An 18,563-nucleotide genomic window follows, 5' to 3' on the forward strand; every position below is an offset into this window, starting at 1 on the left:
CTGGGAGGTCAGGGTTTCAATCTCTAACTCCTCTGGTCTTCCTTCCTTCCTTCCTTCCTTCCTTCCTTCCTTCCTTCCTTCCTTCCTTCCTTCCCTCCTTCCTTCCTTCCTTCCTTCCTTCCTTCCTTCCTCTCTCACTCTCTCTTTTTCTTTCTACTGGGCGATGGAACCCAAGGGTGCTTTATCACTGAGCTACATCCCCAGCCCTTTTTATGTTTTTTAATCTTGAGATAGGGCCTTGCTAAATTGTCCAGGCTGGCCTTGAACTTGAGATTCTTCTGCCTCAGCCTCCCCAGCCATTGATATTGCAGGTGTGTAGCACCATCCCTGGCTACCCCTTTAGCCTTTGGCAAAGTAGACATCCTAGCTCTCTGGAAGCCCTTCAGAGACTCCCATGGAGAGAGTGGGTTTAAGGAGATCCAAGGGCAGGGACCTGACTTTCCCAAAGTCCTCCTAAACTAGAACCAAACTGTTTATATCTATGTTATAAACTTGAGTTCCTGAGATTCCTAAAACATTTTGAGGGGAAGAAATGTTCTGCTGTTTATGGTTAATGGCTATAGGTGGTTCAGTGGACAGGAAGGATAACTTCTAGTGGAGACCAGTAGCACAGTAGAGTAACTGATTCATAACAAATCATTGAGTCTTTCCAAATAGGAGAAAAAAAAAAAAGGATTTTGAATGCTCCCAACACAAAGAAATGATAAAGTGTGATAGGATGGAGGTACCAAGTTCCCTGATCTGATCATGACACATTATATACATGTACTGAAACACCACACTGTGTACCACAAACACATACAATCCTATGTCTCAGTTAAAAATATATTAATAAAAAGATCTGCTTGAAAAAAGTTTAAAAATTATTCTTCTTAGTAGAAAGGCTTTGGCTCTCCAGTTATGCAACCTTGGGCAAGTCCCTTTACCTCTCTGGGCCTCACTTTCCTTCTTTGTAAAATGTGAACATTGGACTGAGTAGTGCCTCACCTTTCTGGTGGCTAGAGACACATAAAAACATTATTGCATGTGTATGTCACCTGAAGATAAAGAAAAGAGGAAGGTGGCAGCTTGAGAACGCCATCCAAACCCATCCCCCCCCACCACCCCATTACCCACTGCTTAGATGGCCTGTAACTCAGACTCAATTTGCCTGGTGAAAAGTTGGAGGCCTGAAAATCTCAGGTTTTCCCGCCCTGCCTGCCAAGTTTCTCTCCTATGACAACTTCAGATGGGGCAGCTGAGACAAGAAGTAGGGGACCAGATAAATGGCAGGTTTATTGGTTCCCAGCTCCAGACAATGGACTGGCCAGGCCACAGGCTGGGATTAGGGATGGAGCCAGAGCTGGCACTTCCAGATCCTGCCTGATCCTAGGACTTTAGGGAAAGGCCCCTCCTCCACCACTGCCCGAGGCCCCAGGATCATGCCAGGGGTGAAAGGGCATGTTCTAATTGTGATTTAAAAACTCATCCTGAAAAAATAAATTTTTTGTGTGTGTGAAAATTCCACTCTGGAGCCAGAAGGGTCTGGTGACTATGACTCCCACTCTAGAGGTGATTCCAGAGGAGCTCTGGACATATGAGCTGATCCCCATCCCCCAAGTCTCTGTCCCAGGCTTCAGGACAGCACGTAGACCTCCAGCAGGCTGGAGACAGCGTGCATGCGGTAGAAGATCCCAAAAGGCAGGCAGATGTTGACGATGGCCGCCCAGAGAGAGTAGCCGTAGAAGTCCACCTCCACGGTATTGCTGAAGTGAGGGCGGGCCCCGAAGGCTGGCATGATCCACAGCTGTGGGGAGAGGGGCACATCAAGGACTGGTCTGGAATGCACCTGCTGGTCATTTCTGTGGGCTCTGCGGGCTGTGAGAGGATGGGGACCCCAGCCTTCTAGTTTGGTAGACATAGAGGGCTGGGTGTCATCCAATGGCAACCTCCAGTGTCTTAGACAGGGCCTGTCACTCTCTAGAAGTGTTTCAAGAAGTGTGCCTAACTAAACTTGCCCAACCCAGGCTAGGCCTCCACTAGGCGGCCACCTCTCCCACCCTCTTAGCCAGGCTCACCTATGGCACGGAAATTTCAATAGGTGATTGAAGAAACTGGCTCAAACATCTGAATCAGCAACTAGAGAGATGTGTGCATGGGGTGCTGGTGACAGAATCAGTCAGACCCAGGACAAAGGGTTCAGACCTCACCCAGGAGGCTACGGCACCCTCGCCCTCCATGAGCTCTGGCTTCTGTTCCACCGGACCCCTTGTCCCTTTCCCAGGTCTGGGAGGAGGTGGAAGCCAGAGCCCTTCCTCACCTCTGGCTAGGTGCTCAGACAGTTTGAGTGTGGGGTATGAGCAGAAGACAAAGACTGGCCCCACCCCTGCACCAATTAACTACCCTTTTGGGCACTTGGCAGCCCTCTCTGAGCCTGTTTCTGTCCTATAAAATGAGAGAGATGAGATGATACTGTGAGAAGTGATTCAGGCTCAGGTACTGGGAGGAAGAGCCTCCCAACCTGTAACCTGGAGGGTGGGCGTGGGGCCACGGCAGGGGGTGGGCACCAAAGCCAGCTTGAGGCATTGTGAGATTTTTGAGCCTTATTTCTTCTACTGGTGGGGTCATAGATTGCTGATGCACTTTTTAAAAAGTGAAATTGACAAGGCTGGGGTTGTGGCTCAGTGGTGGAGCGCTTGCCTTGCACGTGTGAGGCACTGCGTTCAATTCTCAGCACCACATATACGTAAATGAATAACATAAATGTCCATCAACAACTAAAAGAAAAATTATTTTAAAAAATGTGAAATTGACTATCAGAAGTCTCTTGCATGGGGTCATACCATATCTATGGGGACAAGGACTGCACAGGAAGTTGCTGGTAGGATAGGCGGTCTTCATAGTGGACTGCACTTAAACGTCTCTGTAGGGTTGTTGGTATATTTCAAATAGGCAGAATTTCATGGGGCAGAATTTACTCTGTGGATATTATTCTATATTGGGATATACATATTTGTTCTGGAATCCAACCCATGACTTTGCACATGCTAGGCAAATGCTTTCACTAGTCTATGCTCCCAGCCTCCTAGAAATACCCATATTAAGGATGTTTTTATATTAGGGATATTTTTCTATTGGAGGGTATAGTCAAAAGGATTGTTTTTATATTGAGTCAAATTTTTTTAGAGGTGTTTTTTCCTACTTGGGATACACAGTTGTCCCTTGTCATACACAGGGAATTGGTTCCAGGAACCTCCCCACTGCCTGCCATGGATACCAAAATCCAAGGATGTTCAAGTCTCTTATATGAAATGGCATAATATTTGCATATTTCTTTTTGTATACCGTAGATTATGGTACTCATGTAATGTAATGTAAATGCCACATAAATTGTTGTTACACCATATTGTTTAGGGAATAATAACAAGGAAAAAATAATTTACCAGTTCAGTGGATTTTTTTCCTTAACAGTTTCCATCTGATTGATGTGAATACTAGGACATCGAACCTGCAGGTCCAGAGGGCTGCTGAACCCACCTGGGTACATTTTTTATACTGGAGATTTCTGTATGGAGGTCACTTCTACCCTGGAACATTTCTATACTGGGTTGCAGGAAAGTTCTGGGGGTGCACTTCATCGTGAGGGCTTCTGCCCTGGGGTGTTTCCACCCGGGCAGTTTATTTGTACTTGGTAAAGTGTGTTGCTCTTAGTAGCTGACTTTGTTTCATTACTGGGGAGGGGACAGCTGTTGCACACACCCCGTGTGCTTCCTACAGAGCCTCACACTGTACTTTGTCAATAGAAAACAACAACTCACACCTATGCTGGTCTCCGCTGCTTCCTGATGCTGCTCCAGTTATTCTGAGAAGCAGGCAGGTCACAAGTTCCCAGGAGCAGTCACACCTCCCACCTACAGGTGAGGGCCCCGCCTCCCACATCAGCTCCCAGCCCTCTCACCTCTGCCCAGCCCCATGTCAGCATTCCCTGGACCCCTCCAGCTACTTCTGCTAAGATTTCATTCTATGCGCCTGGAGATGCTGTTTGCCCAAGGGCTGCAGTGACCCTCTCTGAACCTACTCCTTTCCTAGAGAGCTCTAAGACTCTCCAGTGGGATGCAGGGGAAGGCAGAAGGCTAAGGGAACCCGAAATGGTATCTTCCTTGGCCTCCTCCCCTGGCTTTCTCCCCTGGCCTTCTCCCTGCCCCACCCCCTACTCCCCAGCTACTCACAATGACATTGCAGAGCAGGAGAAACAGAGAGATGTCTTTTAGGCACCGCCGTCTCCAGTGGCCCCGAGGGGCCAAGATGATGGCCCCTGCTTCCTGAGGTCCATCTGAGCTGGGGCTGACCAGCCTGGGGGTGGGTGGGCAGGCAGGCAAGGAGTGGAGGGCATCCAGGTTCGCAAAGGTAAGGCCTTGGCAGGGCTCTTTGGGGAGGGTTTCCTGAGGCTCAGCCCCAGGTGGTCCCCGGTGGAGGCTCTCGATGATGAACACGTTCTGGAAGGTGTGCTGGGCAATCATGAGCAGAGCGTGGGCCAGGTTCAGTGCCCCCAGCAGGTCTCTGGGCGTGCCCACCACCACGGCCACAATGGAGTAGTAGGAAATGGCGTACTGACCCAGGGCGGCGCCCATCAGCAGGGCCACGTCCAGCGTGCGTGTGGGGTTCTTATGGTGGTCCATGATCCGGCGGTCAAAACGGTAGATGACGGAGCCGCTCAGGCTGACCAAAGTCATGAGCCCCAGACAGACGATGTTGAAGCTGTAGTAGGTGACAAGGGCCTGCTGGGTGCGGCCGCCCTCTCCACTCACTTGGACCTCGTAGATGATGAAGACGGCCAGCCCCACCACGAAGAGCACCAGGCCCAGCATGGGGCCAGCGAAAAATGTCTCTCGGAATAGGCTGACCTGGGAGGGGCTGTGGCCGTGGCCGTGGGGGGAGGCCAGCAGCCGGCCCACGTTCTTCCACATGACGTAGAGCATGGTGGAGGCAAAGAGGCTGTACTCGATGTTGAAGGGGTACAGGTAGAAGTACCCCTGCTGGAAGATCTGGCAGATGGTTGTGTCGCAGGGGCAGGGGTCTCCTCCGGCGGCGCTGCCTGCACGCTCAGCTGTGGTGAGAGGGACACTGGGCTGGACTGCCCTTCCAACTTTCTGGAGACAACTCACCCCTGGCCTGAGACCATTGTAAGGGCAGGGACTCTCTGCCCATCACCACTGGAGCTCAAAGGACCTGGTGCGTTCATTCATTACGCAAATATTCTTTGAGTACCTACTGTGTGCCAGAGGCTATGAGACACATCGGTGCTCCATTAAAAACAAATTTGAACCATAGAACCACCACTTCACCCCTTTCTAACCCTTTGATCCCTCACCACCTATAATGACCCCTGGCTCCCTAAGATAGTCAAGTTCTGGTCCCTTAGAGAGTGGCCTTCTTGGGATCCCCTAAAGTCCAGGCATCTGAAAGAAAAGAAACCCAGCTGCCATGCCCAGGTCTCCGCTGTGCCCTTCCACACTGAAAGGAATCTTGCCTCCGTGCCAGAGTGTGCTTTGTAGGATACCTTAGGCCTTGTCAAATATCTCTTTTGGATCCCAGAATCCTCCCAGCTGGATTTTGCAGGTAAAGAAGCTGAGAGTCAATGAGGTCAAGTGACGTGTCCTATTAGGGAGAGCTGGGACAATCTATCTGACTTCCAACACAGGGGAGGTCCTCCTCAGCAGGCCTCTCCCACCCCACAGGTCAACACGTTAAGTTGACCACCCCCGTGGGCTGGTTTTAACTACTCTCAGGATCCTGGGGATATGCTGGGTGGCCTTGTATCAGTCCTGCGGCTGGGGCCTCCCTGGGGGTTGGGACCACTCTCTGTTTCTGGACCCCCCATGGGAGTGTGCACAGGCATTAGTCTCTAGTCTGGTCCTAGCTAGTGGGAGGACCTAAAGAAGCCCAGAGAACCAAGACCCAGGGACTGTGGGCCCTGTTCTTACTTAGGTAGCACACTGGTTAAAAGTAAAGATGGCTCTGAGCACTTGTGCCCCGGTTTCAGATTCTGTGACCTTGGGCATCTATTTAACTTCTCTATGCCTTCGTTTCTGCACCTGGAGGAATATTAGTAGTTCCCAACTCCACGGGAAGTTGTGAGGGTTAAGTAGAGTGTTTCAGACACTTAGCACTGTGTAGGATATAGAGAGCTCAGGAAATTGTCACTGTGTCATTGTGACAGGATGGATATTTCTCACCTCCACCTCCTTCCCAGGCTTTCCCCTCTGATCTCAGGTTCCCAGAACCACTCTTTCCCCCTTCCCCTCTCTCCCCAGTTTGATGATCCTTGCCCTTTCTTCTGGGTGGCATGGGACCTGGTAATGGGGACAAGGCTGCATCCTCAAGAATGAGATGCCCTCCATACTCCTCCTCCTTGTCGCCTACACCCACAACACCTAGGAGCACCTTTGTCTCCAGGCCCTGTGAGGGCTTGGTTGATTGACTACAGATCCACAAAGCACCTAGCCTCGGGTGGGGTAAAGAGGCCTTGGGGTGGGGTAAAGGGGAACTCACGGTCAGGGGTGAGGCGGGCGTGGCTGGTGTTGCTGTTGCCGTGAGCACTGCTGTAGGAGTGAGCCTGGTGCACAGACTCGTCCACCACGGCTGCCATCCAGATGGCCAGGTTGGTGGTAAGAGTGAACATGAGCCCACACCTGTTTGGGGATTGGAGGGGAAGCAAAGAGGCTGGTGAATATGTGGTTCATCTTGGGTCCCTGGCAAGGTGGAGGGTTGGGAAGCTCTCCTGAGAGGTGGTGTTGAGAAATGAAGGTACAGCCAGGTCCCTGTGAACGGGGAAGCTGGGTTGGAAAGCCACGCTTAGTCTGGCCTGGATGCCAACCAAGGGAAGGCCAAGGTTGTCTTAGGCCCCATGCTCCCCACCCACCAGGGGAAAGCCCACTGCACAGAGTAGCAGAAACCAGGCTGACGCAGTGGGGGCCCTTGGCTGAGCAGAGGGAGGAGCCATGCCCAGGCTGGAAAGCCCTCATCTCTCATGCCAGGTGAGCACTCCAGGCAGGCGTTGAGCTTCGGTTCTCACCGAGTCAGATCCAGGTGGACATGAATGCAGTCTTTAGCAGAGACCCAGAGGAAGTAAGTCTGTATTGAGAGAGGAGGGAGGATCATTGCTCTGCAGATGGGCTAAATCCAGGCTCCCATGTCCAGTATTGTTCTCTACCCCAGGGGCCTTACACTAACTTATCAGGTTTATTTTAGATTTACAAAAAACTGGAAATATTTTCTTTCTACTCTATGGTAAGTTTTGTATACAGGTAGTAGTTTCTGTTCTTTGAAAGTTTATCTCTGGTTTTGATTTTTTGTTGTTGGTGGTGGGGGCAGTGATGGAGAGGCAAATAGATTTTTCACTACCTAATTATTTATTTCTGGGAGTAAGGCCAGCTAAGCTACAACTACATAAATATGTTAAACTGTGGAGACCTGGGTGCAGGTGGTGCCACAGGGGAGGGCACCATCCATGTGATCATTAGGGTCATGTTGCAGGCACGCTGTCTTCTGGTCCTGTGTAAAACTTCCTGCCTCAACTCAATCATCTTTCAAAATGGTGTTTGTGTAACAAATTTAAAAATTAATTGAAAAAAAAGAGAAATTGAACTTGTTTGAAAAATCCAGTTATAGGATGCCCCACCTCCTGAGCAAATACCCAACATAGCAGCTATGTCCCTCCCCCCCAAAAAAACTGGCTACACTGAGATGGATGCCCTCTATGGGCACCCAAGGAGGGCAGGCCAGGTTCTAGCAGATAGGGCTGGTGTCTCTACTCACACCTCTTAGGTGTTAACAACTGGCACTATTTAGGTTAAAATAAAGTTGCAGCACTCCTTAAGTAGGAGCTCACATTTAGATATTACCTCATTACACAGTGCATCCACATGCCCAGACTCATGATCTCGGCTACGGTCCTATTCCATTTATTCAATTGCTCAGGGTGGAAGTTAGGGGCAGTTGGAACCCAGGACTCCTGACACTTGCCAGGCATTGGCTCCTTTCCACCACATCCAGGGACACTCCTGCCACCCACCTGGACAATGACAAACACAGCCTGGATGAGGGGGTGCAGGATCTTGATGGCTGATTGGCACTCAAAGAAACTGGAGTAGTAGCCAGTCTTGAAGACATCCATGACAAGAGTGCAGATTCCAAACAGCACCAGGCCACCTGCAAATCAGGGGCAGTGGGTGGTGGTGGTGGTGGATCAGAGAGCCAAGAGAGAAGGCTTCTAGAGTGGAGGAGAGGCCCAGAGCCTGAGTAGCTAGGCCAGTGGGTGCAGTCAGTGGTTGGATGTTTGGGTGGATGGATGGATGAATGCAGAGAATGAGAGGAAGGATGAATGGTCGGGGGAACTGGTGAATGGGCAATGAATGAATGAATGAATGAACAAAGGATGAGTGCATGATTAAGTAGGTGAAAGAGTGATGTCCTATTGTGTGTCCCTTTCAGGGACTGCAGAGATAAAGGGAAGGGACCTGGACCAGCTCATTCAGCTACCACTGCCTTGTTTCCCACACTCTCCATCAAGGACTGTCTCCTGTCCACCTCTCTCCAAATCCTAAGACAAGGCAAAGAAGTCCCCCTCCATCCCTCTATTCATCCCTCCTTCAGGTCCCCTTTCCCTCCCTCCCCTTCCGTGGTAGCTCACCTCATCCTCAGCCACATCCAGTCTTCCGGAGGGAACTTCTCCTCCCTCTATGCTAACACTCTGCAGGAGCTCCAAGAGCCCTGGCCTAAAGCTCCCCGCTCTGCCCACTGCACCTCTGTCCCCCCTCCCTCCCCATTCTCCGCACCTCGGAGCCAGATGGGGCCAGCATGCGTGTCCCGGTAGGGCACAGCGTCGGGACAACGCACAGTGCGGAGGAGGTAGAAGAGGATCCAGAGGACAGTCAGCAGCATCATGGTGGTGAGCAGCGCGAACACGTCGGTGTCGTACACGGCCACCTTGTTGAAGGCACCCCCGCTGATGAGCGTGCAGGCGAGCAGCAGCACGTTCACCGCCAGCAGCACCGACAGCAGGCGGCCGCCCTTCTTCCACATCTCCCGGGGGCCGGCCTGCGGCGCCGGCGGTATCTCCTTGAGGCCCGGGGTCGGTTCCTCCGACATGGTGGGGGCGACAGCAGGAGGTTGGAGGGGTCACTGGGAGGGAGGAGTGAAAGGACCCCAGGTCAACCCCGAGAGCTATCCTTTCCTCATCTTGTCTCTACATTTGTAGGCCAGTGAGTTCCTAGCCCGTAGGGTGAGGGCTGGAGCGCTGGACAAGGGGGTGGGGGGAGAAAAATCGGAGCCTGCTCCTCACCCGCTCCCGGAAAAGAGAAAAGCAGCGGTAAATGTTTGGATTCCATTCAAGGTCCCCACTTCCAAAATCCCATAGTTGACTGGCCCAGGACACGCACCTGACTGGGCCGGGAGCCCGCGCGGCGTTGGGGGTCAGGTGGCAGCCAGCGTCTCCTTTCTCCCACGCCGGGACGGACGGGTGCTTTATACCCGAGGGGACAGGGTGATTTACAGCAGCAGGAGCTCAGCTCCATAAACCTCTCAGACCCATTCACATGATCCATCTTTTCTGCGAACTGAATTTAGGGAAGAGCGCGGGAGCCAGATAAGGTGAGATTTATATTTACCTACGAAGAACTGCCCTACCCTGTCACCCAGGCGCGGCCAGGCTCGGGCGCGGCCTCACGTTGAAGCACTCAGAGGGCAACCCTCCCACCAGGTCCGCTGCGATCTGGTGCGTAGCGATCGCGCCCACCCAGAACCCCCATCATGCCCCAAGTGCCTGTCGTTGACACTTTGACGCTCTCCTAGCCCAGGCGCATCTTATACCTTTGATCTTGGTTTCGGCCCGAGATCGGGGCACCAGCCCCCTTTTCCCCACCTGCCCACACAGTGATCGAAGTTCCTCCTTCCTCTATCGCTGCCCCGCTCCGCTGCTCCGCGGGATGCTAAGTCTGGGGCTTGGGTACCAAGTTCCCACGCGGCGCGTATTCTGCTTCCAGTCCTCTAGCGCCCTCTGCTGGATGATGGCTGGTCGGCCCCTCTCAAGGGATGGCTTCCAGGACTGCCGCGTCCTACTAGCTGTCTTGTCGAGTGAGTCCTCATATTCCCTTTAGTCCCACTGTCCTGGGTTAAGGTCTGCACCTTCACCCCGTCTTCACCTTCCCTAGCCCTTTGCCCTTTCCTTTGACGGGTAGAGAAATCGGGAGCCGCAGCACTGGAGATGGATGAAGACGGACCCCCAAACTCTCACCAAACTGGGCCTCATGGGTCGGAGCACTGCAGTGGGCACTTTTGGAGTGAGGTCAGGGCCTCACGTGGTTTGCCCTGGGAGCTGAGAAGCAGGGTGTTTAGGACCCAGGGGAAGCCCGGGGCGGCTCCCTGGGCAGCGGGAGGTCCCCCACCCTGCCCGCCGCCCTGATGAGCGGCTCAGATGTCTTGGTAGCGGCTCTGGCGCTCCGCACCCTCCATCTGCGGCCGCGGGGGCTGGTGGCCCTGGCCCCTGCCAGGCCCCCTCCCCTGACCCCATGCCTCAACCCTAACCCTTCTGCCCTCCCCCGCGGGGGGCATTTCCCGGTGTCCCCTGCCCGCCCCGTCCAAGCCGGGCGCCATGAATGATCAGTACCACCGGGCTGCCCGCGATGGCTACCTGGAGCTCCTCAAGGAGGCCACCCGGAAGGAGCTGAATGCCCCCGACGAAGATGGCATGACTCCCACCCTCTGGGCTGCCTACCACGGAAACCTGGAGTCGCTGCGCCTCATCGTGAGCCGCGGGTGAGCAGCCCTCCACCAGGCAGGGGAGGGGAAGAGTCTCCTGGTGCAGGCCAGGCCCAATGCCTCCCCAGACTCCAAGGCTACTCCTCTGAGCTGCCCTTTTCCCCTATGGACAGACAGCTCTAAGTTGGGACATTGGAGCCTGGCATGTGTGGGGGAGATACCCATGGGGGGGGGCATAAACTGGGACATGTGACACTGGTGACCTGGATGTGGGGCTAGGAAGGGAGGAACTGGGATTTGAGGGCCTATGGTTGTTGGAAGGGTGTGCAGAGGGAAAGATGGGAGAGATCTGCTGGGCAGGAGCCCCTGGAAGCAAGGGTGAGAGGGAATGCGGGAACCTGAGAGAAGACTAAGGCTCAGAAGGCCGGAAAGTGGGGGCCTTTGCTGCCCACTCTCCATTCTGGGAGCCAAAGGGCTCTCCCAGCCAGCACCCACAGCTCCCCACAGGCTGGGTCTCACCCTTCTCTCTCCCTCACTCTGCTCCTTCTTGGGATTTATGGCCACTGTCCATAATACCAAATGTCAATGGTTCAGCCACCTCATTAATGTGCTCTGTACCCTTCCCCCACTGGTCACAGATGACCAGTGAATGTGTTGATCCTGGAGGGGCTTCTGTCTCCCATCCTCCCTCTGGAGTTGTCCTGAGGGCGGGAACACAGTCTGCACGCCACAACCAGGCAAGGTAGCAGGGCCCAGGAATGCAGGCTCAAACCCACTGAAGTGGGTTGGCCAGGGATGGGCCAGCGTGCCAAATCCCACAACTGGGAACAATTTCCCCATTCATCAAAGTTGATGACTCTTTTTAAAGAGTTGTGAGTGGGAAAGTTGAAGTCATACTGGCCTAGACACCAGGTTGGCCTGGGCAGGAAAAGGGGCATAAGGGATGGCCCCAGGAAGGTTAATGTGAATGTCTTAGGCCCTGGGGGAGAGGGGTGGGTACTGAGCTGGTCCTGGTTCTGTGCACCAGCCTGAGGCCCAAGCATGTGGTGGGCGGAGGGACCCCATCCCTCTGTGGCTGTTCCTTGGGCCCAGCAGCAGGGGGAAGAGTCCCTGGGATTAGGCAGTTGAGGCATGTTCCAAGTCATAACTTACTGGCTCCTCCTCCCTCCCTGAGGGCACACAGGGACACTGGCCCACTGCCCCTCCTTCAGAGGGGCACCTGGGTGTCTCTTGAAGGGGACCGGAGAGCAAGCAGGCCTACCTCCCCCAAGTCTTACAGAGGGAAAGCCTGGTGCTGGATGGCGTGGGTCTGATGCCCAGCAGCCCCTCCTCTGCTGTCCTGCAGGACTTGGCACTCTGTGGGGAAGCTGAGCAGGGGGGGTGAGGGGAGATGTTGAGACAAGGGAGTGATTCTTCCTCCAGATCTAGGGGTAACCTCGTGGCCTCATTAGTGTGGGCCAGGGGACCCGTGCTAGGCCCCAGAGAGGCAAGAATTCTGGAGGAGCCAACAGGATGCCTCAGGGAGAATAGTCTGACATGGAGGGTGTTGGAAGGAGCTGTTGGGGTCCCTGCACAGGCAAAGCCAGCCAGCCTCTCAGGGCTCCCAAAGATGGACAGCCTGAACAAGGGAGGGCAAACCTGCCAGGCTGCAGACCTTCCTCCTCCTCCTCCCCAGTCCTGGCTGCCCCCACAGTCCCCTCCTGGCCCAGGCCAAGGCCCGACACCTTCTCTAACACTCACGTTGCCAGGCCTGGCCCTGCTCCCTGCAGACATGGCAGTACTCTCTGCACACAAGCACACACCCTCACACACTCACCCAGGCTCAGGCCCAGCACACATTACCCTCTTGTCCTCTTTCACCGTCGCCCTGCAACACGCAACCACGTTCCCGGTTGCACCTGCCTAGAGACCCAGACTCGCCCTGGCCCACCACCTCTCTGGGCCAGCTCCCTGCTGGGCCCATGAATAATTCACTCCTTTCTCTCTGGGCATCAAATATTTATCCCCTGAGATTCCCAGCCCTCGGTTGGGGAAGGCCCCGCCCCAGCCCCGCCTTCTCTGTCGCCCCGCCCCCTGTGTGCCAGGCCATCTTCCCCTAGGGCTCAGGCCTTTTGGTGGCTCAGGCCAGCAGGTCTCTTGGAGTCAGTGGAGGGGTCTCAGGCCCACGGGTTTCATTGTGGCCTGGTGTACCTGTGGGGAAGCTCCATGAGGCTGGGGGCCCTCCCCTCGTGGCCTGGGCCCCCCATTCCCTCTACCTCCAGCCCTAGTGAACTGGCTGCCAGAGCTTGCTATGGTTTATCATTCTTCGTGATCTCCCTGCAGGGGTGACCCAGACAAGTGTGACATCTGGGGCAACACACCCCTACATCTGGCAGCTTCCAATGGCCACCTGCACTGCCTGTCCTTCCTGGTGTCTTTTGGGGCCAACATCTGGTGCCTGGATAACGACTACCACACGCCGCTGGACATGGCTGCTATGAAAGGTCACATGGAGTGCGTGCGCTATCTGGACTCCATCGCGGCCAAGCAAAGCAGCCTCAACCCCAAGCTGGTGGGCAAGCTGAAGGACAAGGCCTTTCGTGAGGCCGAGCGGCGCATCCGGGAGTGCGCCAAGCTGCAGCGCAAGCACCACGAGCGCATGGAGCGGCGCTACCGGCGAGAGCTGGCGGAGCGCTCCGACACGCTCAGCTTCTCCAGCCTCACGTCCAGCACCCTGAGCCGCCGGCTGCAGCACCTGACGCTGGGCAGCCACCTGCCCTACTCGCAGGCCACACTGCACGGCACCGCTAAAGGCAAGACCAAGATCCAGAAGAAGTTGGAGAGGCGCAAGCAGGGCGGCGAGGGCACCTTCAAGGTCTCGGAGGACGGCCGGAAGAGCGTCCGCTCGCTCTCAGGCCTGCAACTAGGTAGCGACGTGATGTTCGTGCGCCAGGGCACCTACGCCAACCCCAAGGAGTGGGGCCGCGCCCCGCTCCGGGACATGTTCCTCTCGGATGAGGACAGCGTCTCCCGTGCCACGCTGGCGGCCGAGCCTGCCCACTCGGAGGTCAGCACCGACTCAGGTCACGATTCCCTGTTTACCCGCCCCGGCCTGGGCACCATGGTGTTCCGCAGAAACTACTTGAGCAGCGGGCTGCACGGGCTGGGCCGCGAGGACGGGGGTCTGGATGAAGCAGGCACCCCACGGGGTCGGCTGCATAGCTCCCCCAGCCTGGACGATGACAGCCTGGGCAGTGCCAACAGCCTGCAGGATCGCAGCTGCGGGGAGGAGCTGCCCTGGGACGAGCTGGACTTGGGCCTGGACGAGGACCTGGAGCCCGAGACGAGCCCGCTGGAGACCTTCCTGGCCTCCCTGCACATGGAGGACTTTGCCGCCCTCCTGCGGCAAGAGAAGATCGATCTGGAGGCGCTAATGCTGTGCTCCGACCTGGACCTCCGCAGCATCAGCGTCCCGCTGGGGCCGCGCAAGAAGATCCTGGGGGCTGTGCGGAGGCGGAGGCAGGCGCTGGAGCGCCCGCCAGCCCTAGAAGACACAGAGCTGTGAGTGTCCGTGGGGCGGTGGTGGGGGGTGGGGGTTGGAAGGCCCCTGGGGAGGGGGAGTCCGTCTGCCTTTTCACGGGAGAAAAGCACACCGTATTTCATAAAATCTGAGCCATTACAAGAGACCCCACTATTTTATTTACCACTAAAAGCTGCTGCCAATTTAACCGTGACCCGAGACTTTCTTATCACAGCTAGACTCTGGAGATATCCAAATGTGGAAAAATAGGCATCTTCCTGTCGATGAGTCGGGGTACTCACAGTAATCACAGTGAGGATGTTTTTGAGCTCTCCCATCTTCCGGCTTCTGGAGTGTGCTCTTGGGCAAGTCCTCATTGATTCCTGAGTCCCTTTGTGTGGTGGGGGATGAGCACGAGGAGACTCAGGGGTTAGGGGATAAATAACTCACTCACACCTGCCACCACTGCTCCATGAAGAGCTGGCTTAACCCCTGGGTCCATGTGGACAGAGGGTGCAGCACTGAAAGGTCAACTGCCCAAGGTCTGCAGCCTGCAGTCAGGAAAGCAAGAGCAACCTCTCCCAGTGGCCAGCAGCAGTGGGGTTGTCCTTTTTCTTTTAATATTTACTTTTTAGTCTTAGGTGGACACAATATGTTTATTTTATATCTATGTGGTGCTGAGGATCCAACCCAGTGCCTTATGCATATTAGGCAAGCGCTCTACCACTGAGCCACAAGCCCACGCCCAGGGTTGTCCTTTTCAGAAAGCCATTACAGCTGCCCAAGGCTGCCACCACACTGGTCCTCCTGTAGACGGGCCCCTGCCCCTCCCCTCCCCCACAGCATTCCACAAGCCCCAAAATACTTGCTCCCCCCATGTTATTCTGACCTTGGCCTTGAATGTTTGGGGCAGGAGTGGGTGTGGGGAGGCAATCTGATTTACAGTTTGGAGACTGGGGAGGACAGTGTCCTTCATCCCTGACCATCAGCCTGTCCAGAGAAGGGAGGCTAAATCATCAAGGTGGTAAGTTCTGGCTGGGGATGATGTCTTTGAAGGCTGTTGTCTTAAGTTTTATTTCTGTCTCTTCCTCCACAGATAACCAGGGACTCCTCTCCTCTGACCAAAATGAATTGCAAGTTGCCACAACCCCGGGGGGGCCACAAGGTCCTCACAATTGCCAGCCCTGTAGCCCCTTCCTGAGGAGCAAGGACCATGTGGGTCATCTCCCTTGAAAGCCTGTCCATACCTCAAAGCAAGGGTGTGGCCTGGAGGCAGGCTCGGGGACAACAGAACAGCCCTGAACACCAGTGCTGAGGGTCCCAGAGCCCCAGAGCTGCCCTTATCTGAGTGACCTTGAGAAGTACATGTGGATTTGTGGCCAGCCCCCAAAGGAGAGCAGGGTCTGCTTGTCCCTCAGAGACTAGACAACATCAGAGCTGGAGAGGAAGGGGGCAAGGAGGGGACGTGACCTGTCTCGGCCATGTTGTCCTTCCTACTGCACCTGCCCTGTTCTCTCAAGCCGAAGACGCAGATTCCTACATTTATTTTATGAAGGGAAAAGTTTGGGCAGCCTCCCTCACCCCATATACCCCAAGGGGAGGTTCCCCAGCCACACTCTTCAGCCAAATGCCCTGCCTTTCAGTCCCCACCTTGTCCCCTAACGGCCAGCCCGGTCTCCTCCACCACTAGCTGTCGCTGGAGCAGAAGAGCCAGGCTGAGGTGGCTGGGGCCTGACCTCCTCCAACCACCCTCTCCTCTGCTGTGCAGCCTGATACTCGCCCCCTGCCCCCAGGGCCCAGAGGGCCAGAACGCTAGGTGTGAGGTTCTGGAGCAGCGGGCTGCAGTATTATGGCCCCCAGTCCTGGTGGGCACACACTGGCTAGAGAATGGCATCTGCCAGCAGCCTCAGAGTCTCCCAGGGGCCCAGACAGGCAGGGGCTGGGCACAGCCAGGTGTCAGGCCCAGCATGGAGAAGTTCCGTGAAGGTGATACTGGAGAATGTGGATAATGCAAACTGTTGATGTGTCCAGGCCACCAGGGCTGTGTGTGCATGTGTGTGTGTGCGCATGCGTGTGTGTTGAGGGTCGGTGGGTTTCTCTGGAGGCCTGGGAGCATCTCTGTGATTCTGCATGGATTGTGAGGAAGCAAGAGCTCACATGGGTCCCAGCTCCGTGATGGCGGTGAGACCAGGGAAAAGGCCAGCCCAGAGGGTCCTCATGTCCTTAGAGTTCTTCAGCCAGACCAAGGTCACAGGTATGGGAGAGTCCCTCAGGAGCCACACAAGTGTGCGTGTGTCCATGCCCCATGCAGATCCACCCTTCCCCCTTGTCAGGAGTGGACGCCGTATCTGTCCCCGGCTTGAGAAGCAGCCCCTGCTAGGAGCTCCTCCTAGGGCCTCCTTGACTGGAGCAGGGGAAAAGGGCCCCCAAGACCCATCTGGTCTCTGTGTGTGATCCCATCCGTGAACGTGCCCAGAGCTGGGGGTGTGAAGGAGGTGGCCGTTTCCCACTGCAGGACCCAGAGGACCTGGCTGCCACAACCATCCTGAGCCCACCCTGGCTCCTCTCCCTGTTGTCTGGGCCTGGGCCTGGGGCCACCCCAAGTGCCGACTCGTCTTTCTCTGAGCCCCAGGTGCTGCCTTCCTCACTTGATCCCCGTCCGTTTACTGCCTCAGCCCCTCCCAGGTCCCCTGCGCTGAGGTGGGCCAGGCTCCCATTCCCACCACCAAACACAGACCCCTCCCTCGGACTCATTATAACTTTTGTAGAGAAAGTTCTATATCTTTGTCATACTTGTGTCCACTTCTTTAATCACTGGGTCATGGGAGAGGGACAAGGTGAGGAGATGGGGGAGGGTCTCCCTGGGCCTGTGAGGACTGGGTCCTCTTCGTGGGCAGAGGGCTCCCCACATCTCAGCAGGAGCACCTCCTGACGCCCCAGACTTTGCCTTGCCATGCTAGCAGGGCCCAGAAGCAGGAGTGTCATGGAACAGAGAGGGTGGAGAACTGGGCCAGCAGGGTCCCTCAGCAGCTGAGCGAGGGGGAGGGTCCAGGTCCACCTCTGATTCAGGACTGAGGAATGCGTGGTCCCTCTTCCCAGCTCTTCCAGAGAAGCCTTACCTGGGGAGGCGCTGGGCCCTCTCACCCTGGGAAGCCTCTCGCAGGGAGTACATTTCCCTCACCACCCCCAGGAGCTCTCACGGTGACTGCGCAGAGCCCTTGGAGACTTCCCAAGGGCAAGTCTTCCCATTTACTGGGTGGAGAGTGGGCTCTGCTTTCCCCGTCAAGTCTGGGGTCGTCTGTTCCATTTCCTAAGGATGCTTCTGCCAAGGGGAGCTCAAAGCAGTCGCTTCCCTTAGCAACCATCCAAGGGTTCTAGGCCACCTCTCTCCACTTTACAGTGGGCAAGGGACAGACCCAGACCCTAAGCCTCCTCACTGCTGCCACGCATTCCTCATGCCTAGGCCGCCCAGGGAACCAAGGAGGTGCCATCCTGGCACCCCACTTTCCTGGCCCATGGAGTGCGGCTGCTTTGCGACCCCTGCTGGCCATTCTTGTCACTGCACCTACCTTCGGGTCCCGCCCATGGCCATCCAGGACAGGAGGAGAGGGTGAAGAAGTCTTGGCAGGACCAGTCAGAGCAGAACGGAACTCAGCATCCAGGCAAAGACTAACCAGCAGCAGTGGGGACAAGGGTCTCAATGGGCCAATGTGGCTGGAGGGAGGAAGCCTGGGGCACCTGTAGCAGGTCCAGCTCCAGAAGAAGGAGGGGACTTTAAACACAAGAAAAGGGAAGCATTTTACACTCAACTTGCTTGAGTTGGGAGTCAACTGCCTTGGCTCATTCCTCTAAAAATCTAGCTTGAGGATAGAGAAACTCTAAAGGTTTACAAAACTCAGTGGTTCTTAGCCTTTTGGTATTGGAATCCAGTAACAGCATGAATTTTTTTTTTTTTTTTTGTATAAGGGATTGAACCTAGGGGGGACTTAACCACTGAGCCCTTGTTTGTTTGATTGGTTATTATTTGAGACAGGGTCTTGACAAGTTGTTTAGGACCACGGCTAATTTGCTAAGGCTGGCTTTGAACTTGTGATCCTCCTGCCTCTGCCTTCCAAGTTGCTGGGATTACAGGCATGTGCCACCATGCCTGGCTAACAACATGGGCTTTTCCTGAAAGGCACACAGTGAGCACACATACACTCCTATTCAATTTTACTCATAGGAGACACAGAGTCCCCAGAGGTCCAGGGACCCTGGGTTAGGAAACTTTGGTTAGGCTGATGTGAAGTTAATATCATAAACGAGGTTACTGATTTGATGGAGATGA

The 18,563-nt window shown here is 55.2% G+C and overlaps 2 protein-coding genes across 3 annotated transcripts; one reads left to right on the forward strand and one right to left on the reverse strand.

Annotated features, from left to right (window-relative positions):
• Positions 1–811: 811 nt before the first annotated feature.
• Otop2 (otopetrin 2) lies at positions 812–10,136 on the reverse strand. Its single transcript, XM_021731199.3, has 7 exons — positions 9,420–10,136; positions 8,817–9,162; positions 8,054–8,190; positions 7,055–7,113; positions 6,532–6,671; positions 4,209–5,086; positions 812–1,786 (listed from the first exon to the last, which is right to left on the reverse strand). Exons 2-7 carry the CDS (start codon positions 9,127–9,129, stop codon positions 1,616–1,618), a joined length of 1,698 nt encoding a protein of 565 aa, XP_021586874.2. The 5' UTR covers positions 9,130–9,162; positions 9,420–10,136; the 3' UTR covers positions 812–1,615.
• Positions 10,137–10,415: 279 nt separating this feature from the next.
• Positions 10,416–17,015, forward strand: Ush1g (USH1 protein network component sans). 2 transcript variants are annotated; one of them, XM_078041722.1, is made up of 3 exons: positions 10,417–10,794; positions 13,060–14,277; positions 15,333–17,015. In XM_078041722.1, exons 1-3 carry the CDS (start codon positions 10,631–10,633, stop codon positions 15,334–15,336), a joined length of 1,386 nt encoding a protein of 461 aa, XP_077897848.1. In that variant the 5' UTR covers positions 10,417–10,630; the 3' UTR covers positions 15,337–17,015. The 2 variants fall into 2 exon arrangements, with proteins under 2 accessions (XP_005332753.2, XP_077897848.1); XM_005332696.4 differs by lacking the exon at positions 15,333–17,015 and having other exon boundaries at positions 10,416–10,794; positions 13,060–14,281.
• Positions 17,016–18,563: the final 1,548 nt, after the last annotated feature.

The sequence above is a fragment of the Ictidomys tridecemlineatus genome, chromosome 3 (genome assembly GCF_052094955.1).
Source record: "Ictidomys tridecemlineatus isolate mIctTri1 chromosome 3, mIctTri1.hap1, whole genome shotgun sequence".
In the NCBI taxonomy this organism is placed as follows: domain Eukaryota; kingdom Metazoa; phylum Chordata; class Mammalia; order Rodentia; family Sciuridae; genus Ictidomys; species Ictidomys tridecemlineatus.

Excerpts from the sequence above, each read along its gene's own strand:
- Otop2 (XM_021731199.3), bottom strand. The coding sequence starts at position 9,129 with ATGTCGGAGGAACCGACCCCGGGCCTCAAGGAGATACCGCCGGCGCCG. Across the intron at positions 6,672-7,054 it reads GTCCACCTGGATCTGACTCG|GTGTGGGCTCATGTTCACTC; the intron begins GTGAGAACCGAA and ends ATCCCCAAACAG. Across the intron at positions 5,087-6,531 it reads CGCCCGCCTCACCCCTGACC|CTGAGCGTGCAGGCAGCGCC; the intron begins GTGAGTTCCCCT and ends CTCTCACCACAG.
- Ush1g (XM_005332696.4), top strand. The coding sequence starts at position 10,631 with ATGAATGATCAGTACCACCGGGCTGCCCGCGATGGCTACCTGGAGCTC. Across the intron at positions 10,795-13,059 it reads CGCCTCATCGTGAGCCGCGG|GGGTGACCCAGACAAGTGTG; the intron begins GTGAGCAGCCCT and ends ATCTCCCTGCAG.